This window comes from Camelus dromedarius, chromosome 2, assembly GCF_036321535.1.
Source record: "Camelus dromedarius isolate mCamDro1 chromosome 2, mCamDro1.pat, whole genome shotgun sequence".
In the NCBI taxonomy this organism is placed as follows: Eukaryota; Metazoa; Chordata; class Mammalia; order Artiodactyla; family Camelidae; genus Camelus; species Camelus dromedarius.
The window spans coordinates 72,562,210-72,586,133 of NC_087437.1; the positions used below are offsets into that span (position 1 = coordinate 72,562,210).

General features: G+C 36.0%; 1 protein-coding gene across 1 annotated transcript in view; it reads left to right on the forward strand.

Moving 5' to 3' along the window:
• Positions 1 to 23,924, forward strand: part of SLC9C1 (solute carrier family 9 member C1) — a 48,788-nt gene that overhangs the window by 6,009 nt on the left and 18,855 nt on the right. The window contains exons 3-13 of the mRNA XM_064495476.1: positions 483 to 626; positions 1,804 to 1,978; positions 4,562 to 4,643; positions 6,390 to 6,556; positions 8,344 to 8,469; positions 11,663 to 11,757; positions 14,958 to 15,077; positions 17,285 to 17,480; positions 20,721 to 20,906; positions 22,013 to 22,162; positions 23,536 to 23,587. Coding sequence (XP_064351546.1) covers positions 483 to 626; positions 1,804 to 1,978; positions 4,562 to 4,643; positions 6,390 to 6,556; positions 8,344 to 8,469; positions 11,663 to 11,757; positions 14,958 to 15,077; positions 17,285 to 17,480; positions 20,721 to 20,906; positions 22,013 to 22,162; positions 23,536 to 23,587 — 1,493 coding nt within the window. The remainder of the gene's footprint in view (positions 1 to 482; positions 627 to 1,803; positions 1,979 to 4,561; positions 4,644 to 6,389; positions 6,557 to 8,343; positions 8,470 to 11,662; positions 11,758 to 14,957; positions 15,078 to 17,284; positions 17,481 to 20,720; positions 20,907 to 22,012; positions 22,163 to 23,535; positions 23,588 to 23,924) is intronic.

A 23,924-nucleotide genomic window follows, 5' to 3' on the forward strand; every position in this document is an offset into this window, starting at 1 on the left:
TGTGAATAAAAGAGTCATTCACATCCTCTAAGTGCTAGCTAGATTTTAGGCAAAGGCTTAATTCTGACACTATGTAAATCAGACTAGCAGTTCAGAATTCCCTTTCAAAATGTTTGATTGTAGCTCTTCCTAATGATACAAGGACTTCACAATCAGTATTTTTGAGCTATGTGAGCCATGGTACCCGAATGAGCTTAGTCGAATACCATGGCTACAACCTAACATGTCTTTCAAGGTCAATCCAAAAAGAAAGATACTAATTTACATTCGGTGTAAACTGGTTAAAATTGCTTTAGAATTATTTGTTTACTTGCCTTAGTGCTCCTTTCTCCCTAGTTAAATTATAAGCCCCTTGAGTGTTGATGAATGCCTTATTCACCTTTATTTTCTTCATAATGCCTAGCACAATGCCTCCCATAGATAAGCCTTGTGTTAAATGTTAGATTAATTAACTATATTTACTTTTTTTTCTGAAAACGCAGGTTCTGGAATTGTCTATCATTTGTTGCTTTTCTTATGGTGTTTACTTTCGTTGGACTTCTAATTCCTGCACATACATATTTATATGTATCATTTTCTGATGTGTATTATTCATTAAATGTCTACTTAACACTTATGGTTTTCAGGTAAGAATGTCATTTGAATTTTTCTATTTATAGAACATAAACTAAGCCTAAAGATATTGTTTAAATAACAGAAATATTTCCTTCCTTAGAATGAAAAATTCACTCTTAAGCTTCAAGGAATCATCTGCAAATTAGTGCTTAGTCCCCCCCCCCCCCCCCAGTTTTTAACTACATTTCAAACAATGCAAACACTTTGAAAAGTTTTTGAAAATTAGAAAAAAGAGAAAAAAATCTTTCATTATATTATTTCCCAGAGGCACCCATTATTAACATTTCGGATATTTTAGCCAGTGGTTTTTTTTTTTTTTTTATTCTATGAGGTTTCATGAAGTTAAATACCTATCACAAATAAAAATTTTATCTTGTTTTGTTTTCTTAATATTATATAGCAAATAATTTCCTATTAGTAAATTATAGTTGGAAATAGCTTTTTAGATATTGTAAGGAAGTCCTCCATATAAATATCTTTTTTGCCTAATAAATTTTGTAGTCCCTTTCTAGTATTAAGAGGCAGAAAGCAGTCTGCCCAAGTAACTGAAAAGGACATAACATAGAAGAGGAAAACCACCATAACAATCCTTTCATCCCCATCACCCAAAATGCTAACATTCTGCCTCTAGCGGGGAAAATTAGTTGGGAGTCGGCATCAAGTCAGCTAGTGCCAAGTACATGGAAATTAGTTCCAAATTATCAGAAACAATTACTGTGAAATATAAGAATGATATGTGACTGAAAAAAGAAATAGAAACGAATTAACCAATACCAGACAGATTCAGTAAGATTAAAATCTACAAAGAAAGAAAAAGTGAGGACATTATTTTGTGACTTCTTATTTATTAGATTTGTTTTTATTTGTTTGGGGGAATCTAAGATAGAGTATATTTACAAAACATCTCCAGTATGAAGAAGCATCATTCAAGGGCAGTGTGGAATCACCCTACTACTTACCTGACAGAAAGAAAGAAAGAAAGAGAATAATGCCATTCTCTTGGTGTGTCTGTCTCTGTGTGGAACGCCCTTCTGCCTTCCTCGGGTGCCATGCTGACGGTGTGTGAGAGATGGCTTATTTGTCTAAGAGTTGGCAGTTCCACGGGGGATAGATTGATCTAGTGTAGAATGGAATGGAAAGAAATTTCTATGACAAGAATAACTTTTTAAAATTTGTTTTGTCTTTTAGACTTCTGGTCTTTCTATTAATAAGCCCTCTTTTGTCTCGACTTGGTCATGGTTTCAGCTGGCGCTGGGCATTCATAATGGTCTGGAGTGAAATGAAAGGGACTCCCAACATAAACATGGCCCTTCTGATTGCCTACTCTGAATCTTCTCTTGGATCTGAGAGGGAAAAATCTCAAGTAAAGGAAGTTGTTTTTTTTTTTAATTTGAATATTTTATAAAAATTGTTTCTATGTACTAAAATATGCTTTTGTCATGAGATTTCTCAACCCCATTGGGGCTGTGGGAGTGGATTACCCACGATGAGAAAACTGGGATGAGAAGGAACAACCGACAACCTTCCTCTTCTCCATTCTAGTTCAGGGATCCCTGAATGCCTCCATGACACTCCAAAACATAGGTTTATTGTGAAAGTCAAGGCATTAAACCTTATAAATCATTTTATAATTTCCTCATTCCAAAACAGACTTAATAATACTACCAATGGCTTGCTAGTAAATATTTAACAAGTAACTTTCTTGGAGAGGGAGACCCTAATTGGTAGTGTTTGCCAGTTTCTGTTGTGTAATCACTTTCATCAACAGAACATCAGTCCACTCATACACTTCCTGAAAATTTAATGATCAGCCCTCAGAAACTGATAAGAGCCAGGTCTGTCTGGCTATCTCACTGTCTCCACTATCTCAAAGGGTCATTATGAGAAGCTGAAAATATACATAAAATGATGCACACATTGTTTAGCATATAGGAAATGTACAAAATATCTGAGCGATGATGATGATGATGATAATGATGCCATGCTGACCTGCTTTGAAATAAAACTTTAGTAAATAAAATCATTTAGAGAGATTACCTAGAATAGCAGTAACAATTTTGAAAAAGAAGAACAAAGTTGTAGGATTTATCTTATCTGAGATCAGGACTTATTATAAAAATATGGTAATTAAGTTGGTATAATATTGGCATAAAATAGATAAATGGAATATAATAAAGAGTCCAGAAAAGACTCACAGTTATACAATCAGTTGATTTTTGATGATTGTCAAAGCAGTTCAGTAGGGGAAAGGATAATCATTTTGACAAATGGTTTTGAACAATCCTGAAAATGGTGGACATTCATTTAGAAAAAAAAGAAAAGAAAACTTCTGTTTTTACCTCACACCATATGTAAAACTGATTCCAGGTGGATCATAGACTTAAATATAAAATCAAAACCTCTAAAACTTCTGGAAGAAAACCTAAGAGAACACCTTTGAGAACTTGGAATTGACAAAGGGTTTTTAGAACAACAACCACCAAAAAAACCACAACAACAATTGGAGGTCAAAAACAAAACAAAACAAAACAATTGGAGGTCATTAACACTAAAAATATTTGCTTATCAAAAGATAGCTTACAGAAATTGATAAGGTAAGTCACAAACTGGGAGGAAATGTCTATAATATATATATATGACAATGTACTTTATCCAGAATATATTTTTCAAAATTCCTACAATTTTATAATAAAAGAAAAACAACCCAATTTTTTTAAGTAGGCAAAAGAGCTGAATAGATGTTTCAAAAAAAAAAAAAAGAAAGAAAGATATATACCGCTAGGCACTACATCATTAAAATGCTCAACATCATTACTCTAGGGAAATGCAAATTAAAACTACAATGAGAAACCTAATATTTAATTTATGTGAAAGTTTTAAAATTGGCAATTCTCATCTATAGAAATAAATATAAGAACAGTGGTTGCTTCTCATTGCATGAGAGATTGACTGGGAAGCAGCACTAGAGAAATTTGGAGGGATATGGGAATAGTCTACATCTTGATAGAACTGAGGGTTATGTGGGTGTATGCACTGTCAAAACATCAAGTGAAACACAAGTACATTTCAATGTGTGTAGATTATAGCTCGATTTTTCTAATTACCACTGCTTGGGCTGCAGCCTTGAAGAGTTAAATCAGAGCATTCAGTGGGAGCGTCCTGGGCATCAACTTTTTAAAGTTTCTTGAATGATCCTAGTGTGCAACCTTGAGAGCCTCTGGTGTCGTTTCATGCTCTATTTGTAATCCCCATCTGTGGCCAGAGAACAGAGGACTGGCTAGGAGTCTAACATAAGTTCTGAAACTTAGAATTCCATAAGTTAATGGAAATATGTAGTATCAGATTGAAAAGTGGTTTTCAACCTGTCTGTGGAGGCCTGCTTGAGATTAAAGTGGAGAAAAATAATCCAGGGGCACAAAAGACATCAGTTGCTCCTCCCTGCTGGCAATGAAGGATGCCAGAGAGAAAAAGTATGAGGTGGAGCAAATGTATCAAGGCCTTTGAGTTCTCTTTTCCTAGGTGGGGAGAATTATTTGATACAAATGTGCTGGTAACATTGAGCAGAGAACCGTGTGGCTACGTACATGGAGGTGTGTATGTCAGATAAGAATTGATAAAGTACAGGTATATTTCCAGGGCCCAAGAAGTGCAGTAATGGAATTTAAGAACAAGTTTTTTTTTTTTTTTCCCCTAATGTCTCTATAAGTATATCAGTACTTGTCAAACCATGTGTCTTGACTTTTGGTTTGGTTTTAAAAACATGAATGCAGTACACACAGGAAGAAAGTGAGTCCCCAGAGTACTTTCGTCATGTCTGATACCCAATTCTCTTCTGCCCTGAGCACCTACTGACATAGTACAACCTAGCTTAAGTTACATTGGTAAATACAGAGTGCATTATATGAAACTGTCATGAACACTTATTTGTATTTTTTTTCAATTCCAGATATTATTTCATGGAGTGTCAGTATGCTTAATTGGCATGATTATCAATAGATTTATTTTGCCAATGGCAGTTAGTGAACTAGGTAAGCCCTGCTAATTCCTACTCTGAGTGAAGAGGAAAATATTCCAAATATGCTAAAGAATTGCTAATAATGAAGAAAGAAGCCATATAAATACGAATCAACGGTGTCTGATTGAAGAGGAAACTGGAATGGAATGGAATGTCATTTGAATTGTTTGGGCCAATAAGCTTGTTTATTTTTAAAGATTACTTATTTATATTAGTCCAGTTTAAGTAAAATAATACAATAAGTTTATTTGATTATTTAACAAACTTTTATTAAGAGCCTCCTATAGTGCCAGGCATTATTCTAACAATGATGCATTATGCAGACAGACAAAATTTCTGAGTTGATGGAGCTTACATTGGAGAGAGGAGAAAAAGACAGTAAGCAAGTCAAAATAAAGTAATATCAGTGAATCATTTGTGCATCAAAGTAAACAAAGCACATAAAACTAAAATAGAAAACACAACAGGTAGTAGATTCCTGAGGAAGTCAGAAAGCGAGTGTGTTCAAGGACAGAGGGTGAGGTGTTGGAACCTTCGAGAACAATGCCGACAGAGGAGGATGGCTGGTGGAAGAGGTAGGGAAGGAGTTAGATAAGGAAAGCCCTTGAATTTTGAGATTTTATTCTAAGAGCAAAAGGAATTACTTGGCTGGTTTTAAGCAAGTTAGTATAATTTTATGAATAAGGTCTTAAAAACGACAGCTCTAGTTCTGTGGATAGCTGATTGGCTTTGAAGAGAATAGAAGCAGAAATACCAGTTTTATTGACTCTGAGGATGCAAAACAACGGATATGAAGAGCCAACTGTAAATTTATATACAGATTTTCAACTTCGTGGAGTGTTGGCACCCTTGACTCCTGTGTTGTTTGAGAGTCAACTGTATATATCTGGAGATAAATAAATATATACCATAAATACTTGTCATATGTATGATCTTACATATAGGTAGGAAATATATGTATATGTGTACACATACTCTGTGTACACATATATGTGTATCTATACCTCCTACATATGTATCTCCTTCACATCTATGTGTATATATGTACATATATTCTGTGTTTACACAAACACAGGATATATGTACATATACATATAGATGTGTAGGAGATACTTTGTAGGAGGTATGGCTATACATGTATACATATATAAAAACCCTAATATATGTAAATGTACATATATTCTCCCTCTCTTATCTCTATACATATATATATATATGTATGTATTGAAAGAGATTTATTATGAGGAACTAGCTCACGTGATTATAGAAGCTAAGAAGTCCCAAGATCTTCAGTCCAAAGGCCTGAGAACCATGAAAGCCGACAGGGTGGGTTCCAGTCCCAGTCTGAAGGCAGAAGAGGACCAGTGTCCCAGCTCAAAGACCATCAGGCAGAGAGAGTGAATTTTCTTTTGCTCAGCCTTTTATTCTTCTGCTTAGGCCTCCAGTGAATTGGGTGAGGCTGCCCACATTGTGGAGGGCAGTCTCCTTTTCTCAGACCACCAATCTAAATCCAGAAATACTGTCACAGACACAGTCAGAATCATGTTTACCCAAATAGCTTTTACTATTATCATTATGTACCTCAGCTTTTGTGAGACAGAGTATGAAAGTATGAAATTGTTAGTATTCCCATTATCAAACAATATGAGTCTTTAACTTAAAAAAACACTAGTGACAATAAGAACTAAAGGCAGCTTATTAATTCGTATCAAAATGATGGTGTTTTTACTATTTATAAAGTGTGCTCCTTGTATCAAAGGTCTTCGTGATGTCACATCAACAAGATGTAAGTCACTGTATTACACATTTCAACATTTTCAAGAGCTAACCAAATCTGCAGCCTCGGCACTCAAATTTGACAAAGACCTTGCCAATGCAGACTGGAACATAGTGGAGGAAGCAATTATACTTCAAAACCCATATGCGGTAAGCAAGTAACACCTTTTGTTTATTCCTTCAAGGTGGATATGATTGCTTTTAAATAAGTATAAATGTTATACTTATTAATTCACAGCTTTTAGGGAATTTTGTGATCACTGTGGGACACAGTAGAGGGGACAGCTCCTTTTGAGTGTATAGCAAATATATATTGTAATTTCAAAAGAAGGAGCAGTGTATTGGAGCTGCCTTTAAAAGAAAAAGAAGAGACTGAGCCTTGGAAAATGGCTAGTTTTTTTGTTTGTTTTTTTTTTACTAGATTGAGGGTGGACAACATTTATTCAGCATTTATTTAGGCTATTATACAGTATATAATACACTTACATATGTAAGTACTTGCTAGCTTATAGTTAATATCATTTTTAATATAAAACAGGATCCAAACCAATATCGTAAGATAGTATGTGGTGAAACATCACCTCCTGCTTCTGAGATATGCTGTAGAATCTCCGTGGTCAGATTTCTTATTCATTTCTGAGTACGTAACTCATCAGTGGTCATGATTGCCTAGGGGGAAATAATAAAAGTTGTTCTGGGATCTGCTCAATGCTTCTTCTGGTTTGCCATCTCCTATATCACATCCAGTTTTCACTGCAATGTTTCTGCATCACACAACATGAGGGGTCAACTTCTAGGAGTGTAGATATAATTGGTTGCTATGGAATAGGATTTCCAACAATCCATTTTATATCCTTTAAAAGGTACCTGAAGCTCCAGATGGGGGCCCAGAATGAAACCCTTTACCTGACAGGAATACTGCCAAGATTTCTGGATAAGAACACCAAGTCAAGTCTATGGACTTTAGAGTAGCTCCCAGCATCTGATGGTGGCCTTTTGCTAACCTGGCTGCATCAGAATCACCTGCAAAGCTTATTAAAAATACAGATTGATTTCCCAACCTCTACCCAGGAGATTCTGATGCAAGATGGTCTGAGGAGGGTCCCAGGAATATGTATTTTTAATCCATTTACCCAGCTAATTCTAACGCAAAGCCTCAGGGTTAAGGCTACCACTTGGGCACTTGATCTGTTTCAGAAGGCAGGTAATTTTAAAAAGCTGCATTCTCTTTACAATGCAGACACGACGGATATTCTAGCATTCCAGATAGAACAATGGCTTTGGATTCAGAAAATCTGGGTTTGTGTCCTAGCTTTGACACTTAATAAGCAGCTTTGTGATCTGTTGTAAGCCTTTCTTTTATCTAAGCCTCAGCTTTTTTCATCTGTAAAATGGAGTTATCCATATATCCATCTCCTAAACGCCATGTTCACTTTGTATTCTATCTTAAGTGATTAGTTTAAAGCAGTGGTCGTCACACTTAAACTGTAGCAGAATCACGGAATAGGTTTGTAAAAACACAGTTTGCTGCTGAAACCCCCAGAGTTTCTGATTCAGCAGGTCTGTGGTGGGGCCTGAGAATGTACATTTCTAACAATGCCCAGGTGAGGCTATGCTGCTGGGGGACCTCACTTTCAGAACCACTTGTTTCAAGTGTGATCAGAAATGTAGTAGCTTTTACACACTACTAATGATGCCATTAAAGGTAAAGCTTAACTCCTTCCCCCCAAAACTGGCAATTATTTTACCTTCTAGATGACTGTGCAAAGATGAGGAAACTCATCTGAACATTTTTCTGTATCTAGAAGATTTTGTATAATTTTTCAAACCAAACAGATATGTGAATTGCTTAAAGTTTATGCTAAAAAATATGTTAACATTTATGGGTTTGTTTGTTTGTTTGTTTGTTTTTTGGTTTTGATTTGTGTTTTACTTAGTTGAGCCAAGGAGAAACAACAGAACATCAAAAAGTGAGATGTCTAGACTGTAACAAGGAAATAGATGAGACCCTTAACATTGAAGCAATGGAGCTGGCCAACAGGCGTCTCTTGTCGGCACAAATAGTTAGTACTTTATTATATGCTTTTTAAATTACTGGCTATCAGTCATATCATTTGCAAATATGTTTCTCCCGTTCAGTACGTTGTCTTTGCGTTTTGGCAATAGTTTCCCTGCTGTGCAAAAGCTTTGAAGTTTAATTAGGTCCCATTTATTTATTTTTTGCTTTTGTTTCATTTACCTTAGGAGACAGATCCAAAAAAAATATTGCTATGACTTACATCATGGACTGTCCTACCTATGTTTTCTTCTAAGAGTTTTATGGTTTCTGGTCTTATGTTTAGGTCTTTAATTTATTTTGAGTCTACTTTTGTATATGGTGTAAGAAAATGTTCTAATCTCATTCTTTTACATGGAGCTGTCCAGCATTCCCAGCACCTCTTTTTAAAGAGGCTATCTTTTTCCATTGGATATTCTTGCCTCCTTTGTCGTAGATTAATTGACCATAAGTGCATGGGTTTACTTCTGGGCTCTCTATTCTGTTCCATTGATTTCTGTTTCTGCTTCTGTGTCAGTACTATACTAAAAGAATTAAAATTAAAAAATAAATAAAATGCTGGGCTAAAATTATACTGAAAATTTCCTCCTTGCTTAAGACATCTTGGTTATATTCACCTGCATATTTTAATGGATTGCTTAGAAAGGCAAAGGGAAGTTTGGCATTGTCTTGGGAATCTGCTTGACTGCAAAAAGGAAAAGAAAAGGCAAAAAGAAAAAAAAATCCACTTAAATTAGCTTAAGTAGGTGTTTTATTTTGAGAAACTGGGAATTTCACAGATCCCAATGGCAGGAATTACAGCTGAGCTCTGCCTTCTGATGTGTTATGCAGTCAGTTCCATGACACTGCCCATATCTGGGTCCCAACCAATTTTTCGTTGAAGAATACCACCAGGTCCACTAATAACTGTGGGTAGTATGTTTTCATATCAAATCTTAGGTAAAAATTCAAGAAATTCTGTAGCACAGCAGCATATAGGACTCTGTGAGAAATTGTTAATAGCCCAGTTAACATTTTCTGTCCAGGTCAGAGTCTTGACTAGTTGGCATGACTCATCCTCTTGAAATGTTCATGCCGGGCCTTCATTTCTCAGCTATTCCATGCATACAGGATTCTGCTTGCTCAGTGTAACATGGAAAATGGAAGTTCTTTAGGGTACGACAGTTCCCTCTTCAGCAGTAGTCCTGGCAGACAAGTTGAGTCTAAAAGACAGCTTTCCAAGGTCCTCATAAAAAACTTCTTTGAGTAATTGAGGTAGTGCCATGAAGGATGAACTTATGCCTATGTGGTGCTTTGTTCCACCAGCAGATTTTATGAGATCACGTTCTTGAGTCACTTCCAGATTTTTAATTTATTTCAGGAAATATGATATTCAGGAACCCTTAAAATCAATGCAGAAGACTCAATTTTGGTTTCATTATTAATATGATGTATGACTCAGGGCTTATTCTTTTTAGTCTTCTTTCTCCCCATCCATAAAAGGGGAAATTTATGCTAACTGAATGACTTCTTAGATTCCCGCCATGTGTGATAATCCTATGTTTTCTGCAATATATACTCCCAGATCCTTTTTGATTTATTGCCTTAAATGTTTGTTTTCTGTTTCTGCTGTTATATCTTTGTTGATTTTGTGCTATGTGTTAGGTCTTAATCTGGAAATCTTATTTTTCAAAGGAGGTTGGATCTCTCTGTTCTATTCTCCAGATCTTCATCTCACTTCATGGCTTTTTAGTCCGTCTTCTTTCTAGACATGTTTTCTTGTTTATCTTGGCTTGTTGATTTGATTTCTACAATCTTAACTCTAATGTTCACGGCTCCCAATAGTATTATTCATTGGTTATTACAGTTTTCAAAGCTTTGAGAGTTTTTATTTAAATCTCAGCCAGTTCTTACTAACTGGAGCAATATCTCTTCCACAACTGTACGTTAGAAGAGAAATAACATCATGGCAAGATAGTGGTACCGGAGAGACAGCATAACCTAATGGGGAATGGGGGACAGACTCTAAATTCAGAGAGAACTGAGTTTCTGATGTGATCTTGAGAAAACTACTTGACTCCCTGAGCCTCAGCTTTCTCATCTGTAAAATGCCAATTAAAATACCTTACTCATAAAGTTGTTGCAAGAATTAAATAATTTTATGTAAAACATAAATTATGATGTTAGTTCAATATTATATTAGAGACCTCAATGAATGGCAGTTATTTTTAGGAATCAACCATTCTCTAAATTGTTCTTACATTTTGATGTGAACGATCATTTAAGAATTAACATTTTTCTAGGATTGAACTCCTTCGTTGTTTGTGTGACAAATGACATGAGTTCCATATTATTTTCACCTTCCTTATTTTTCCCATTTTTCCCACAAACTACAGTGTTTATCTTTGAGGATACTGAAAATATGTTAATTTCAGGTTATTTTACAAGTATTCTAATGATGTTTAAAAAGGAAAATGATACTCTACTGAATTTCTGTAATTATGAACAAATAGCCTTTTGATTTTTCATCTTTAAATTTAGTTCTATCCCTTTCTAGTATTCCCCTAAGAGCAAAACCATGTTTTAATGTCCATAAATGATTATGCAGACAGAATGTCTTCTGTAGAACCTGGGAATCCTTAATCATGTCATGCATTCCAATTTAGGAAGTTGACTCTCAATAATGTTCAACACACTGAAGCAAAGTGGTTCTCAGGACATGGACTGACTGAATGAATATCTGTGTTCTGCACCACAGGGGAAGTACATTTCATGCTTGAAATAAATTGGAGATGAGAGAGTGCTGTTGTCAAAATATTTGGGAAACTGGAATTAAGCAAAGGCATAAACCAGAATCCCTTACTGTAAGATTTCTCAGTGCCTCTACTGTTCTAGTATGCATTATAAACTTTTCAGATGGGGAAAGTTTGTAGCAGTTCCCACACTTACTTGGCCACAGAACTCCACTCATTTTTGAAAATCTAATTAACATCTAACAGGGGCCTAGTTTCCTGCAGAACCAGTTTCATTCCACCCAAAGCTCTGACCTACTTTCTGCACTGATCTCATAGTATGGTCTCCATAGAAAGAGTCTTTATGTAAAGGTACTAGATTACTTGGGGATTTTGACTTCCTTCTCACAGATTATTTTTCCATAAAGGGAATAATACATTGTCATTATCATCCATATTATATAATATTTGACACAATATTTCTTTTAGGCGAGCTACCAGAGACAATACAGGGATGAGATTCTGTCCCAGAGTGAAGTCCAGGTGCTGGTAGGTGCAGCAGGAAGCTTTGGTGAGAAGGGAGAGTAAGTATATTTCCAGGAGAAGGTTTCCATCCTAAGCCACTGCATTTAGGAAATTGTGCAAATGAGTTTCTCACTTTTGTCTGGTAACTTGAGGATATATGTGTGAGCCCCTGCCTACTCTGGCCACCACAACCAGACCAAATCACCTCCTTCCAGTTTCCCAAACTTGCTCTGCTCATTCCCACCCTTGTGAATTTGAACAAGCTGCTCCTTCTGACTGGGACGCTCTTCCCTTTCTCCCTTTGACCCCCAAAGCTAAGCTATTGTAAACCACTCTTCCTTTCAGGCTACTCGAATACCTCACGAAGTCAAAGACTTCCAGGCGCACCTTCTCAATGCACATCTTCTTTTGCTACACTTGTAATGATTTCTTTAGATGGAAGCCTCCACAGTTAGCAGTGAGTTCCTCAAAGTCAGTGTGGTAGGGAGTACCCTCAGACCATCCCCTGTGGCTGGATGAAGGCTGTATGACTGGGCAGGGGGCAGAGTTAAACCATAGGGCAGTGCAATAACATCAACCCCAAACCTGAACGTACCTTCTTGTTCTAAACCTCACTCCTAGTACCAAGGACACCAAAAGTCCCTGCTCAAATGGTCCTAAATTTATTTCTAGGGTCTTCTTGGCCCTTTTCCCCTGTGCCATCATCTCACAAACAATCTGGGCCTTTGGTGTGCACCCCTCAAATCCTAAGAGATGTGCCAGCCTGGTGTCCACGTACGTGCACCAGCTTGAGGTTCAGTGAGGGATAAGTCATGTGTGGGAAGAGAAGCAGCCAGACACTGGAGCAAGTTCTCATTGTAGTGCAAGAACAGATTTTCAAAGAGTCTGAGGGTTTTCATTTCAAACCCAGCCCCGTAAATCATTATGACATTGTATTTCCATATATGGTACAAGGGCTTCCACTGGCCCTCTTGCTCTAGGCCCTTCAGATCCTTAGGGGACCTGAGTGATGTTCACAGAGTAGAAGGAGGGGGCTGGGCATATGGGATCAACTTAGAACAATATGATTCGTACTTTAAAGAAGACAGATGTACAGTGTACAGTGGAAATTTTTAAATGTATAGATGATATGCTGAAAAGCATTATCACTGCATTGTCCAGGAGAGGTGAACACAGATATTTTATACATATATATATACACACACACACATACATACATACACACACACACACACAAACACACAGCACCCGTATAGAGCAATTTAGCTCACCACTTTGATTTTTCCTTTTTAAATCCTCCTTGAAGGCAGAAGCAACATATGCCTCTGAGGATCCAGATTTAATGGATACAAAGAGGAGATAAACAGTGGGGAAAAGGGGTTAAGGGTTGAAAGGACTCATGGTGGACAGAAAAGGCAAGTTTTGCAATGTATTACACTTCATTTGTACATGCAAGAGATAAATATTCAACACTAGTGTGTGCAAAGCTATATGCCAGGCACTGTGGAGAACATCAAGATTATTGAAATGGTGTTCAAATCCCAGGAGGACTGTCTATGAATTACACTTGTATTCAGTAGTTGCTTCTTTGCTGGGCTGCCTTAAAGCTGATTTTGCCATTTGCTGATCATTCTTATCAGTAGCCCTATGGGCTGGGGTGTCCTGTGGCAAGAGAAGAAGTCTAAAAAGATAGAATGGTTGGTTTAAACAGAGGTCCCGAGACCTGTGCTAAGTGCCTAAGAAGAAATGCTTTGAATAGAGATTTTATTTATTGAGTCTTATGTCAGACACAGTTTTAAACATATTACTTGTATTACCTATTTAATGTCATAAAATTCCTATAAGTGCTTTTATTATTATCATTTTGTAGATGGGCATAGTGAGGTTAAATAATTCACCCAAGGTTACTTGACTAATGAATTACAGAGCCCGGATTCAAAGCTAAGCTGCCTCTCTATCCAGTTAAAGAGATCATACTGTTTTCCTAAATCAGGTGTAAACAGTGAACATGTTGATGTAACATAGGAATTCAGGACCTTAAAAGACACAGTAATTTGGTCTGTAAAACATCACACACATTGATATCACAGAATTTTAGGATTCATAGGAATTTGTGAAATGGTCAGATCTTAGCTTAGACATTAATTCCTTCAGGAAGTTTTCCTGATTCCCCAAGACTATATTAAACACCCCACCTTCATGGGTCCAGAATGCCCTCTTATTTATTATTTCTGTAGAACACTTACTGCAACCTACTGTAAATATTTTAAAAATCAGAAATGAATAAAGTCATATACACATTCATGATTTTCCATATAACTACTACATGGAAAATTATGTTGACTCACAGATAATTGAATAACTTCCTTGTTTTAAATTATATCAGTATTCCTGTAGCAGAGAAACTGCCCAAATTTTAGAGTGAGAACGTTATAATCCATAGGGAGAACAAAGTCCAACTTTGACCTTAAGCCCCCAATGCCCTTCCATTAAGGTAGGGCCCCAGATCCAAGACTGGAGCCCTGTCCTCCATCCAAGAAAGATAATGAGCACATGTGGTCAGCAGCAGATAAATTCCTCATAAAACAAAGGAAGTTCGCTAAGCAAGCAAATCATAGCACATTGATTTGAGCTGTCTCAATGGAGAAGTCAACAGAACTTTATAGGCAACTTGAGACAAGTGCTACCAAAATGTTTTGGGAAGGTTATGAGCACTGACTTCTCCAAGTAACCATTTTGCTCTTTCATTTCACTACTTGTATTTTCCCCATAAATGCCCTGATCACTTGCCCAGAAGGTAAAAGAAAAGAGATGGGAAGATATGCAAGATGGGTGCCTCATACATACTTTCTCATTGAATCAGCCCAGGCTGGCATAAGTATTTTTATCTCCATTTCACAGAGCAAATAGGTGAGTGAAGTGATTCACTCATTGCCACACCAGATAATGGAGGATCCAGCATTAAAACCCACATATATTTGGATCATGATATGCTTTCTCTCCCTGAACCTTGACTTCTCTACTATTTTGTACCATTTCTCTCCAATTTTTTATACTCCCTGTTTGATGTCCCACAACCTAACTTCATAATTATATATCCGCTTATATCTACATCTTCATGACTTGCACCCATGCCCATGAAAGTGTCTCATTTCCTCTCATCACTGGACAAAATAGTCTTTCTGCTTCCTGACAATACTGCATTAAACATATTTCAAAAATTTTAAAGTATTTTTTTAAAATTTGTCTTTTTTTTTAGATATATTAATGCTGATACCATAAAGAATTATTCTGAAAGCAAAAAAATTCTTGTCTTTACTAGAAAAGTATTGCTCAATTGGGTGTATAATACAAAAAAGGAAAAAGGGATACCATCAAGGTAAGTGCTTTGAACCTTACCAGAAATACTATTGTATTTGAAATTTCCTTTGTATTGTTCTTTAAAAATTTATATTCTGAATACTTTGCAAAATACCTGAGGTAGTTTACAACTCAATTATTTACATACATATAAAAAGTTACTTAAAGAAAAAAGATATGGTGTCATAACTTTTATTATTGAGGTAAATTTCACATAAGAGGATTAATCATTAACCATTTTTAAGCATACCATACAGTGTTACCTAGTACATTCACAGTGTTGAGCAGCCATCACCTCTATCAAATTCCACAACATTTTCATTGCCCCAAATATAAACCCAGTACCCATTAAGCAGTCATTCTCATTCCCACTCACCCTACTCCAGCTCCTGAATAGCACTAGTCTGCTTTCTGCCTCTATGAATTTACCTATTTCAGATATTTCATATAAATAGAATCATACAACTTATGAAAAATCATACGATCATACCAATAGATGCAGAAAAAGAATTTGAAAAAATTCAACATCCATTTATGATAAAAACTCAACAAACTGGGTAAAGTTGAAACATATCTCAATATAATAAAGGCCATGTATGACAGTTTCACAGTGAACAATATAGTCAGTTATGAAAGACAGAAAGCTTTTCCTCTAAGACCAGAAACAAGACAAGGGTGCCTCTCCTTATCAATTTTATTTAACATAGTCCTGAAAGAGAAATTAGGCAAAGAAAACAAGAAAGAAAATTATCCACACAGAAGGGAAGAAGTTAGTGTCTTTATTTGCAGATGACATGATATTTCATATATATATAAGGACCCTACCAAAACCTGTTAGAACTAATAAACCAATTCAGATTTTTAAAGAGTCAACTCATGGGAACAGTAAAAATCAGTTACAGGAGCTGAGGGGTTGAGGAAATAGAGAGAGGTTGGTAAAAGGTTACAAACTGTCATAAGGTGAATAAGGTCTGAAGAGCTAATGAAAGACATGGCGACTATAACTGAGAACAATTTTGTAATTGAAATTTGCTAGAGAGTAGAGCTTAAATGGTCGCACCTCAAAAAAAAAAAAAAAAAGAATTCTGTGCAATCTTAATGAATGTGTTAATTAACTAGATGAGGGACTCCTTTCACAGTGTATATGTGTATCAAACCACTATGATGTACCCTTCAAATGTCTACAATTTTGTATGTCAATTATACCTCAATATGGCTGAAATTTTTTTAAAAAAAGAAAGAGAAAACTGTCTGGAGAGAGGGCTGAGAAGGGCAAAGGCAGTGTTACCATGAAGTTAACAAGGCTTACACTCTAGGGCTTCTCTCTCACTGGCACTGCCTGAGGCCTTGGAGGGTTTCTGCAATTTGATGACAGGATCTTAGATGTAGTCATAGTTTTTTTTTCTTTTTCTAAGAATAGCTAAGGAATCCAGCACTTACCCACTCTAATCAGTAATTGATTAATCATTTCATTTGAGTTTTAGCAATAATAATGCATTATTATACTGTGTGAATAATTTAAAAATAAAATTAAAAATACATTAAGTAAATCCTCTCATCCACAATTCCACTCTCTAGCATACTCAGTATAGAAGTAGTTTTTAAAGCATATACATTAATTTATATTTTTTGATAAAATGTGGATGCATCCTGTTCTACTACCAAACATCCTGGGATTTGTTCCAGATTATAGGCTTTGACAAGGAAAAATGCTCCTGATAACACTGCTAAAAGGAAAAAATAGGTTATAGAATAATACATATGATATAATTCCTTTTGCATTTTTAGATAATGATTATATAAACAAAAAGACTGGAACAATATTCAAGCTAGTAATAGTAGTCATCTCTGAGAAGTGGAATTGCTAGAAGGTGGGAGGGATTTTTACTTTTTGTTCTTAATATTTCCAATTTGAAATATCCCTGTCTTACGACCTAAAATATTTGTATTAAAAGTATAAGTAAAAATGAGTAAGAGGTGAGGTGAGGAAAGTCAGAAGAAAAGAGGGAAAGCCAGCCTGGAGACATCTAGCAGAGGAGGAAATTAAAGGGACAGTACTGAAAGTAGGATGCCAGAAAGTGCCTGGAAGTGATGGCTACTTCTCAGAATTAAGCTGGACTCTGTAGCTATTGATGATTAAACAGAACTGAGCATACAATTAAAATAATTCAGTGTAATTTTTTATCAGATAAAACTATCTCTCTCTCTTTTTTTTTTTTTTTACAGCCATTGCTTTCTTCGTGGATGCCATAGAATAGTTTTTGCTGATGAATTTGAGTATGTCGGATACCTTGTAACACTAATGAATATATTTCCTATTATAATTTCTTGGATACCTGGGTTAAATGTTATCTATGAGCATGAATTAAGACATGCTAACTACTTTTTTCTTGCATTTTATATTGTGGAGGCCTTACTTAAGGTAATCTAAAATGTGTGTGTGTGTGTGTGTTTGTATGTGTGTGTGTGTGTGTTATATGTCTAACAGGGAGATTTCTCAATTTCATTTTTCAACACTAACTGCAGTCAGTTTTCTACAAAATTCTCTCTCACTTCTCAATACAAATAAACTTTCATTTTTAAATGTGATTTTTTGGGTATTTTAGAAAATATTCATACTTTAAGGACTGATTTTTATTTGCAAAAAAAATTTTAAAATAGTGTGTCAAGGGGACACAGAGTGGGTTACAAAGGTATTGACAATGTTCTTCAACTTAGCAAGATGGTGAGCACATGGATGTTCATTTTATTATTTTTAATACTAGGTAGATAAACAGATGAAAAGGTAGATGACAGAGATTCATTTATACTTGAAAAACATTTTGTAATTTGATTTTTTTAAATCCCATATAAAGGTAGTTGTTAAATGATGGAAATGTATGCCCACAAATTGATAATAGTATTGTTTCATAGTAGATCAAGTTGTAATATAAAATGTTTTAAGCCAGAGATTTAAATAGAAGAATTATATTTATGTAGACAAAATAGATGAATCTTAAATCTTTAGTGGAAAATTAAAATGCTACTGCAGAGTTATGATTGGTAAGGGGAGGGGAATGAATTCCTATTCAATCACATTGTGGGTAATAAATTACAGGTTACTTGTAAAGACCATGGGAGAGGCCACATAATTAAGAAGAATTTAAGGAGTTAGGGTTAGAGTTAGTACTTGGGTGCGGGTGAGAGTAAAGCGTTCCCTAAAATCATATAATATGTACTGTCATGGAAAGAGCACTGAGCTGGGGTGCAGCAGAATTGATTCTGGTTTCGATTTTCTCTGACAAACCTGTTAGCTGTTTACCACGTTACTCAACTTCTCCCAATCTCAATTTCTTCTATAAAACGTCAAAGTTGGCCTAAATGATAGATAAAGATCCTTCTAGCTCTGTTGTCTTTGTGCTTTGCCAGGTTTAAGCTGCTATCATAGCTGTGCACAGCCGTAGCTCCATTCAGTCAGGTCCACTTAAGACAGCAGAGCAGGACCGCAGAGACACCATTACACCCTGTAGCTGAGAGGATACTCCCAGCTGTGCACTCCTGTTCCTGTCTCTCCCTTCTATTTAACTCAACATTCATCTTCGCTGCCCAATTTGCATGCTTGCCTTCACGTATCATATCCTTCAACATCTTTTCTTTTTAGTTGAGTTTTGCCCCTTTGTACTGTGCCTTTTTAAATATCATGTTAATAACAGTAATAATAAATGATCACCCATAAGGTACCAGTCATTTTGATTACAACATTTCAAATCATTAAATTAACCCTTTAATGTAGACACTATGCCATGCATTTTACAGGAGCGGGACCCAAGTCTCTGATAAATTGTGTAACTTGTTTAAAGTCACATAGCTCATGAATAGTAGAGTTAGGATCCAATCCCTCAAACTTTGTCTTCTTTCTAATATACAATTATGCTTTAACTTTCCTTTTTGTATTTTCAAACTTTCCCTCAAACACTCCTCAACCTATTAGTGTGATGGGTCTTTGGAAACTTTCTCAGAAGAAGGTAATGACTCTTCTGCATCTGAATGCCACGGACTTCCATTACCAGAGCTTCCAACCAGCCTTTTACAGCCATATATTCAACAAACCCCTCTTCCTTTGAAGCCTACACTAGCCTTTTACACCAAGCTCTTCTTTTCCTGTGGCTGTGTTCTACTGACCTCCAAATAACTCCTTCATGTGTCTGAATACTTGGTATCTGGATAAGGTCATACTCATTATACCAGTTTTTTCACGTTCCTAAGAAAATGATACAGCCTATGCTCTGTTTCAATAAGAATGAAATGAAGCACCTGTAGGAGCTAAATTGTTCCTTGAGCAGGACCTAGTAAGACCAGGACCTGGTCTTCTGCTTTCTAAATTTAGACATTGAATTTCCTCCGCCCTGCCAAATATGAGCAGATTCAAGGGAACTGACCCTCTACCACTAAACACACAGGAGTTGGTTTATAAACAAGTTATGGCTGCAGGGGAGGGTATAGCTCAGTGGTAGAGTGTGCATGCACAAGGACCTGGGTTCAATCCCCAGTACCTTTATTAAATAAATAAATAAGTAAATAAACCTAATTATACCCCTCCTCAAGAAAAAACCCCACAAAGTATGGCAATCTCTTAACTTACAATGGCACATGTGCTTTTCTGGCCTAAATGTGTCTGTCTCCTATACTTTCTCTGAATCACAGTGAGTAGGGGAATCAGGCTGCTAAAAAAAACCCAAATTAATCAAAATTACAAGTTAGTATCTTAAGTATTATAATAGAGAAATACACAGGGTGCTATGGGGGAAAAAAAAGCAGTTCTTTACACAGAATAGTAGGGTCAGAGAAGGAAGGCGATCAAGGAAAGGAGATGCTTGAGTTGAATTTGAATAATGAATAGGAGTCAAAGTAGAGATCGAGGATGTGAGTATGCAGCACGGTGGACGAAAAGAGCAAGGGAAAAGTTAGAAGCAACGGTGTGACAAACAGCATTATTCCTAATGACAGGAGCCTGGGGATGGGTTGGTCAGGATGGAGACTGCAGAGATGTTAAATCAGAAGACTTTTCCATATCCTCCACACAGGAGACAGGAGATAAAGACGTGAATTAAACAGCAGGTCTCGTGGGCCATGCTGTCTCAGCCACTTCCCTGCCACCAACGACCATTCACAGCCTAATGACTCCTCAAACCATGGCTCCAGCTCAGATTTTATCTAAAGCCTCAGATCACACAGACCACTGATGACTGGATCTCTACAACAAAATACTGTGCAAACATCCCAAACAGCATATTCAGAACAAATTTGATGTCTCTAAATCTACTCTTGCTTTAAAATTCCACTGGAAACCCGGTTTCCCAGGCTAGAATCCACAGTCATCTTTGATAGCTACTATTCTCTTAGTTAAGTAGCTTTTCAATAAAACCTTTTTTTTTAATAAAGAAAGAATGAGTGAACTATCATAAAAGAATAGATATTTTGAATATTTTCTCCATTGGAGGAGATGCTTCAATATTTTAACAATTAAATTTCAAGTTGATATGACCACTTACTAGTATTTCAAAAAAGGAGTCTGAAGGTAGGTCAGAGAAAACGCTAACTCGCAATGTTTTAATTATTATGGAAAGTGGTGTTGTAAAAGCAAAAACAAATAAGGTAATGCAATTTCTTTTTAAATCAACAGGTAGCAGCAATGAGGAAGGAGTATTTTTTACATGCCTGGAACCTATTTGAGTTAACAGTTACATTAGTTGGCATCATAGATGTAATGCTTATTGAGACAAATGCTACTAACTCTAGTTATTATTTGATTCAAACTGTGGTTTTTATAAAAATTGTTCGATTTCTTCGCATTCTACGCATTTTGAAGGTAAAGAACTATGAAATTCATGCAGTTGCAAACTTCTCCTGACAGCTTCACATAATATGGACTAAAATCAATTTACCAGTTTTGTGGCTTCCACTTTCTGTTGGACTGATGCTTAAATTTTAAATTTTAGATCTCTTTGACAAATTAATATTCATAGCATTATGAATATTCAAATTACATTAGAAATTCATTTAGCACATGAAAGTACAGAAATATTCATCACAGCTTTTCCTTTGAGTAGAGAGCACATAAAAAAAAATCTGTATTAGTGTAAGTACAAATTAACCCAAAAGTAATGTTTATTCATATGAATACCAAAAATAAAAGACAGAATCAACAAAACAAACTGTACACACCATTCATATTGATAAAGCAAATAGTATACATTCATATACATTAAGAAACCAAAAAAGTACACATTTTGTGTTATATGAATTCATAGTATTATAGAATCACAGCATCAAAAATGAGCTTGGATTGTCTAATATGTCTTTCTATAGCAAGAATAATGGGTAGTTATTTATTTTCTATATGAATGTGGAAACTGTGGAGCACAGAGAGGAAAACATAGGGACGAGCCAACTCTGCTGAAATTAGGGGACTGTACAGGGGTAACAGATAACCTGGAGGCTTAAAACTTAGCAAAAAAACAACTAGAAATTAATGGTGGGGTCAAATAAGGAGTATAGCTGCGGTGGGCTCAAACCCAAATGAACCACCTAGTGAGAAGGTTAGGAGGAGGTTTAGCAGGTAAAAGTGGCAGTACTTCATAGACAGTCATTTTATGACCTAAGCCCAGAAGAGTAATCACATGTTTTTCAAGGATTTGAACCAGGTGCAAATAGCATGCAATTCTCTAAGACAAATAAGTAAAGAATAAATCATAACTTACAAAGGAGTCTGATATTATCAGTTATGAGGAAATTGCTCTAGCCACGAAGTTATAGAGATACTAGAAATAAAATAACTAAAAATCCTGACCAGTTACTATAGTTACCATTGACAGCGTATCATTTCCTATTATTACCTATCTTAGTTAAACTAACCAACATAAAATCAACTAAAATTTGTACAATCTGTGTTAAACGGCAGTCCTGTTTTTTCAGCTCGTGACACCAAAGTTGCTGCAAGTAATAGACAAAAATATGAGGCATCAGCTGTCCTTTAGGTATGCTATCCTAAAAGGGTATGTCCAAGGCGAAGCAGACATAATGACCATAATCGATAAGATTGCAAGTTCTAAACAGATTAAACAGGTGAGGAAAACTTTAAATACCAAGAACAGTGTATATTTACCCCATCCCTCAGTTGCCCTCACTCATCATGTCTTCTGCCTATATGTGTAGGTGTGATCTTTGACTCCTGGTTTGCTAAGAAATTTCTGTAAAAACTTAAAATAGTCTACATTTAGATTACTCAAATGGCTCCTCACTGCAGTGTCTGTACTGTATTAACAAGTTATGAGTGTTTTGGAACACACCTTTTGATCCTTGTGGAGCTGTCACAAAACCCACATGCAGTTGTCAGCTTTTCTCAATGCAAGTTCCAGGATCTGTCAGGCTACAGATGCATTAAATAGGAAACACTGGAGGATGAGAAGTGATGGCACGGTTGAGCAAACAGACCTAACTCATCATTTCCAAAGGCTCCTTCTATTTCTGTCTATCCCTGATTTTTCCATAGTGAATAAAAGAAGTAAAGGATGGGGATCTGGCAAGTGGAAAGAAGAACCAGTAACTTATTTAGAGGGAAACCTTGTCTAATTCTCTCACACAGATGAGAAAAATGAAGCCAAGAGAGGTTAAATGATTATGTCTAAAGTCACGTACATAGCTAGTAAACAGCAAAGAAGGTTCTAGGACCTTAAAGTTCTAGATCTTGTTTTTTATTTTCTCTGTTGAGGCAGATTAACACTGATATGTGCCCACAAGCTTGCCAGTTGTGTGGAATTAAATGATCACCTTTCAAGGTAATTTAGAACATTTAAATGCTATGTGTTATATGCCAAAATCTTTGTAGTTGAAAATATTGAGCATTCAGTATGTAGTAGAACACAAAGAGCAGTATTTTTTCTTTCTTCACTGCCTATAACTTTAAAACTATTTTCCGGAATTTTGTTACCTTTTCTAACCACTCATATTTAGCACTGTAACTTAAGGATACACCGTAGAAAATACAAAAGGGCTTGAATCTCTAAGATGTTGGCCGGTTTTAGTCCTCATTTCTGCTCTCACATGGTTTGGCTAAAACTACCTCATTTAAGGTTGAATGCCACCCCTATTTCCCAAATTTGAAGGCTGTCAGAAGTCAAATGGGAAAGTACCTAGCATGCCTGCATTTTTCAGAATCAATAGTATCTTAAAGGAAGCTACTTTAAGAAAAAAGATATGACTCATCTTTAGGCTTCTCAAAATTGGTCCGGGTAATGCCACTTCTTACCCTCTCCACCATGCTTGCTGGCGTAAAATAAAATTCACAGCACAAAATTCAATTCTAATTCCTGAAATGATCTCCATCATATTTCTCTATAAAGTTATTAATTTATGTTAAAAATTCATCAGTTGCAAATGTAAAGATATTTTTGTAACATTTACTTTCCAACGGGGATAACATTTCTTTTGTTTTGTAGATGTTATTAAGGAGGGTAACGAAGAACACGGGACGTGCTATGAAAGAACTGGGTAGGTACCTCTCACCCTAAAGATCCAGCATGACCATCTCTTAGCATTACTACTTCAGAGAGGCAATGGTTTTGACAACTAAACTAACTGATCTTTGAGGAAGCCTACCAACTATCAGTAATAAAGTGGATAAATTCAACAATCAACATGATCATATTTTTAGCTGGCTAGGAACAGTGAAATACTACCTCTTCACATTTGTTTTCTCTGTCCTATACCACAGTGAAGGACTGTTAATTTCTGCTTAAAGAAAACACATTAGCATGTCACAATTATGCATGGTAGTATCATCTTATAAATTCTAATTTCTTTCAAACCAGAGGTACACATACCTTCC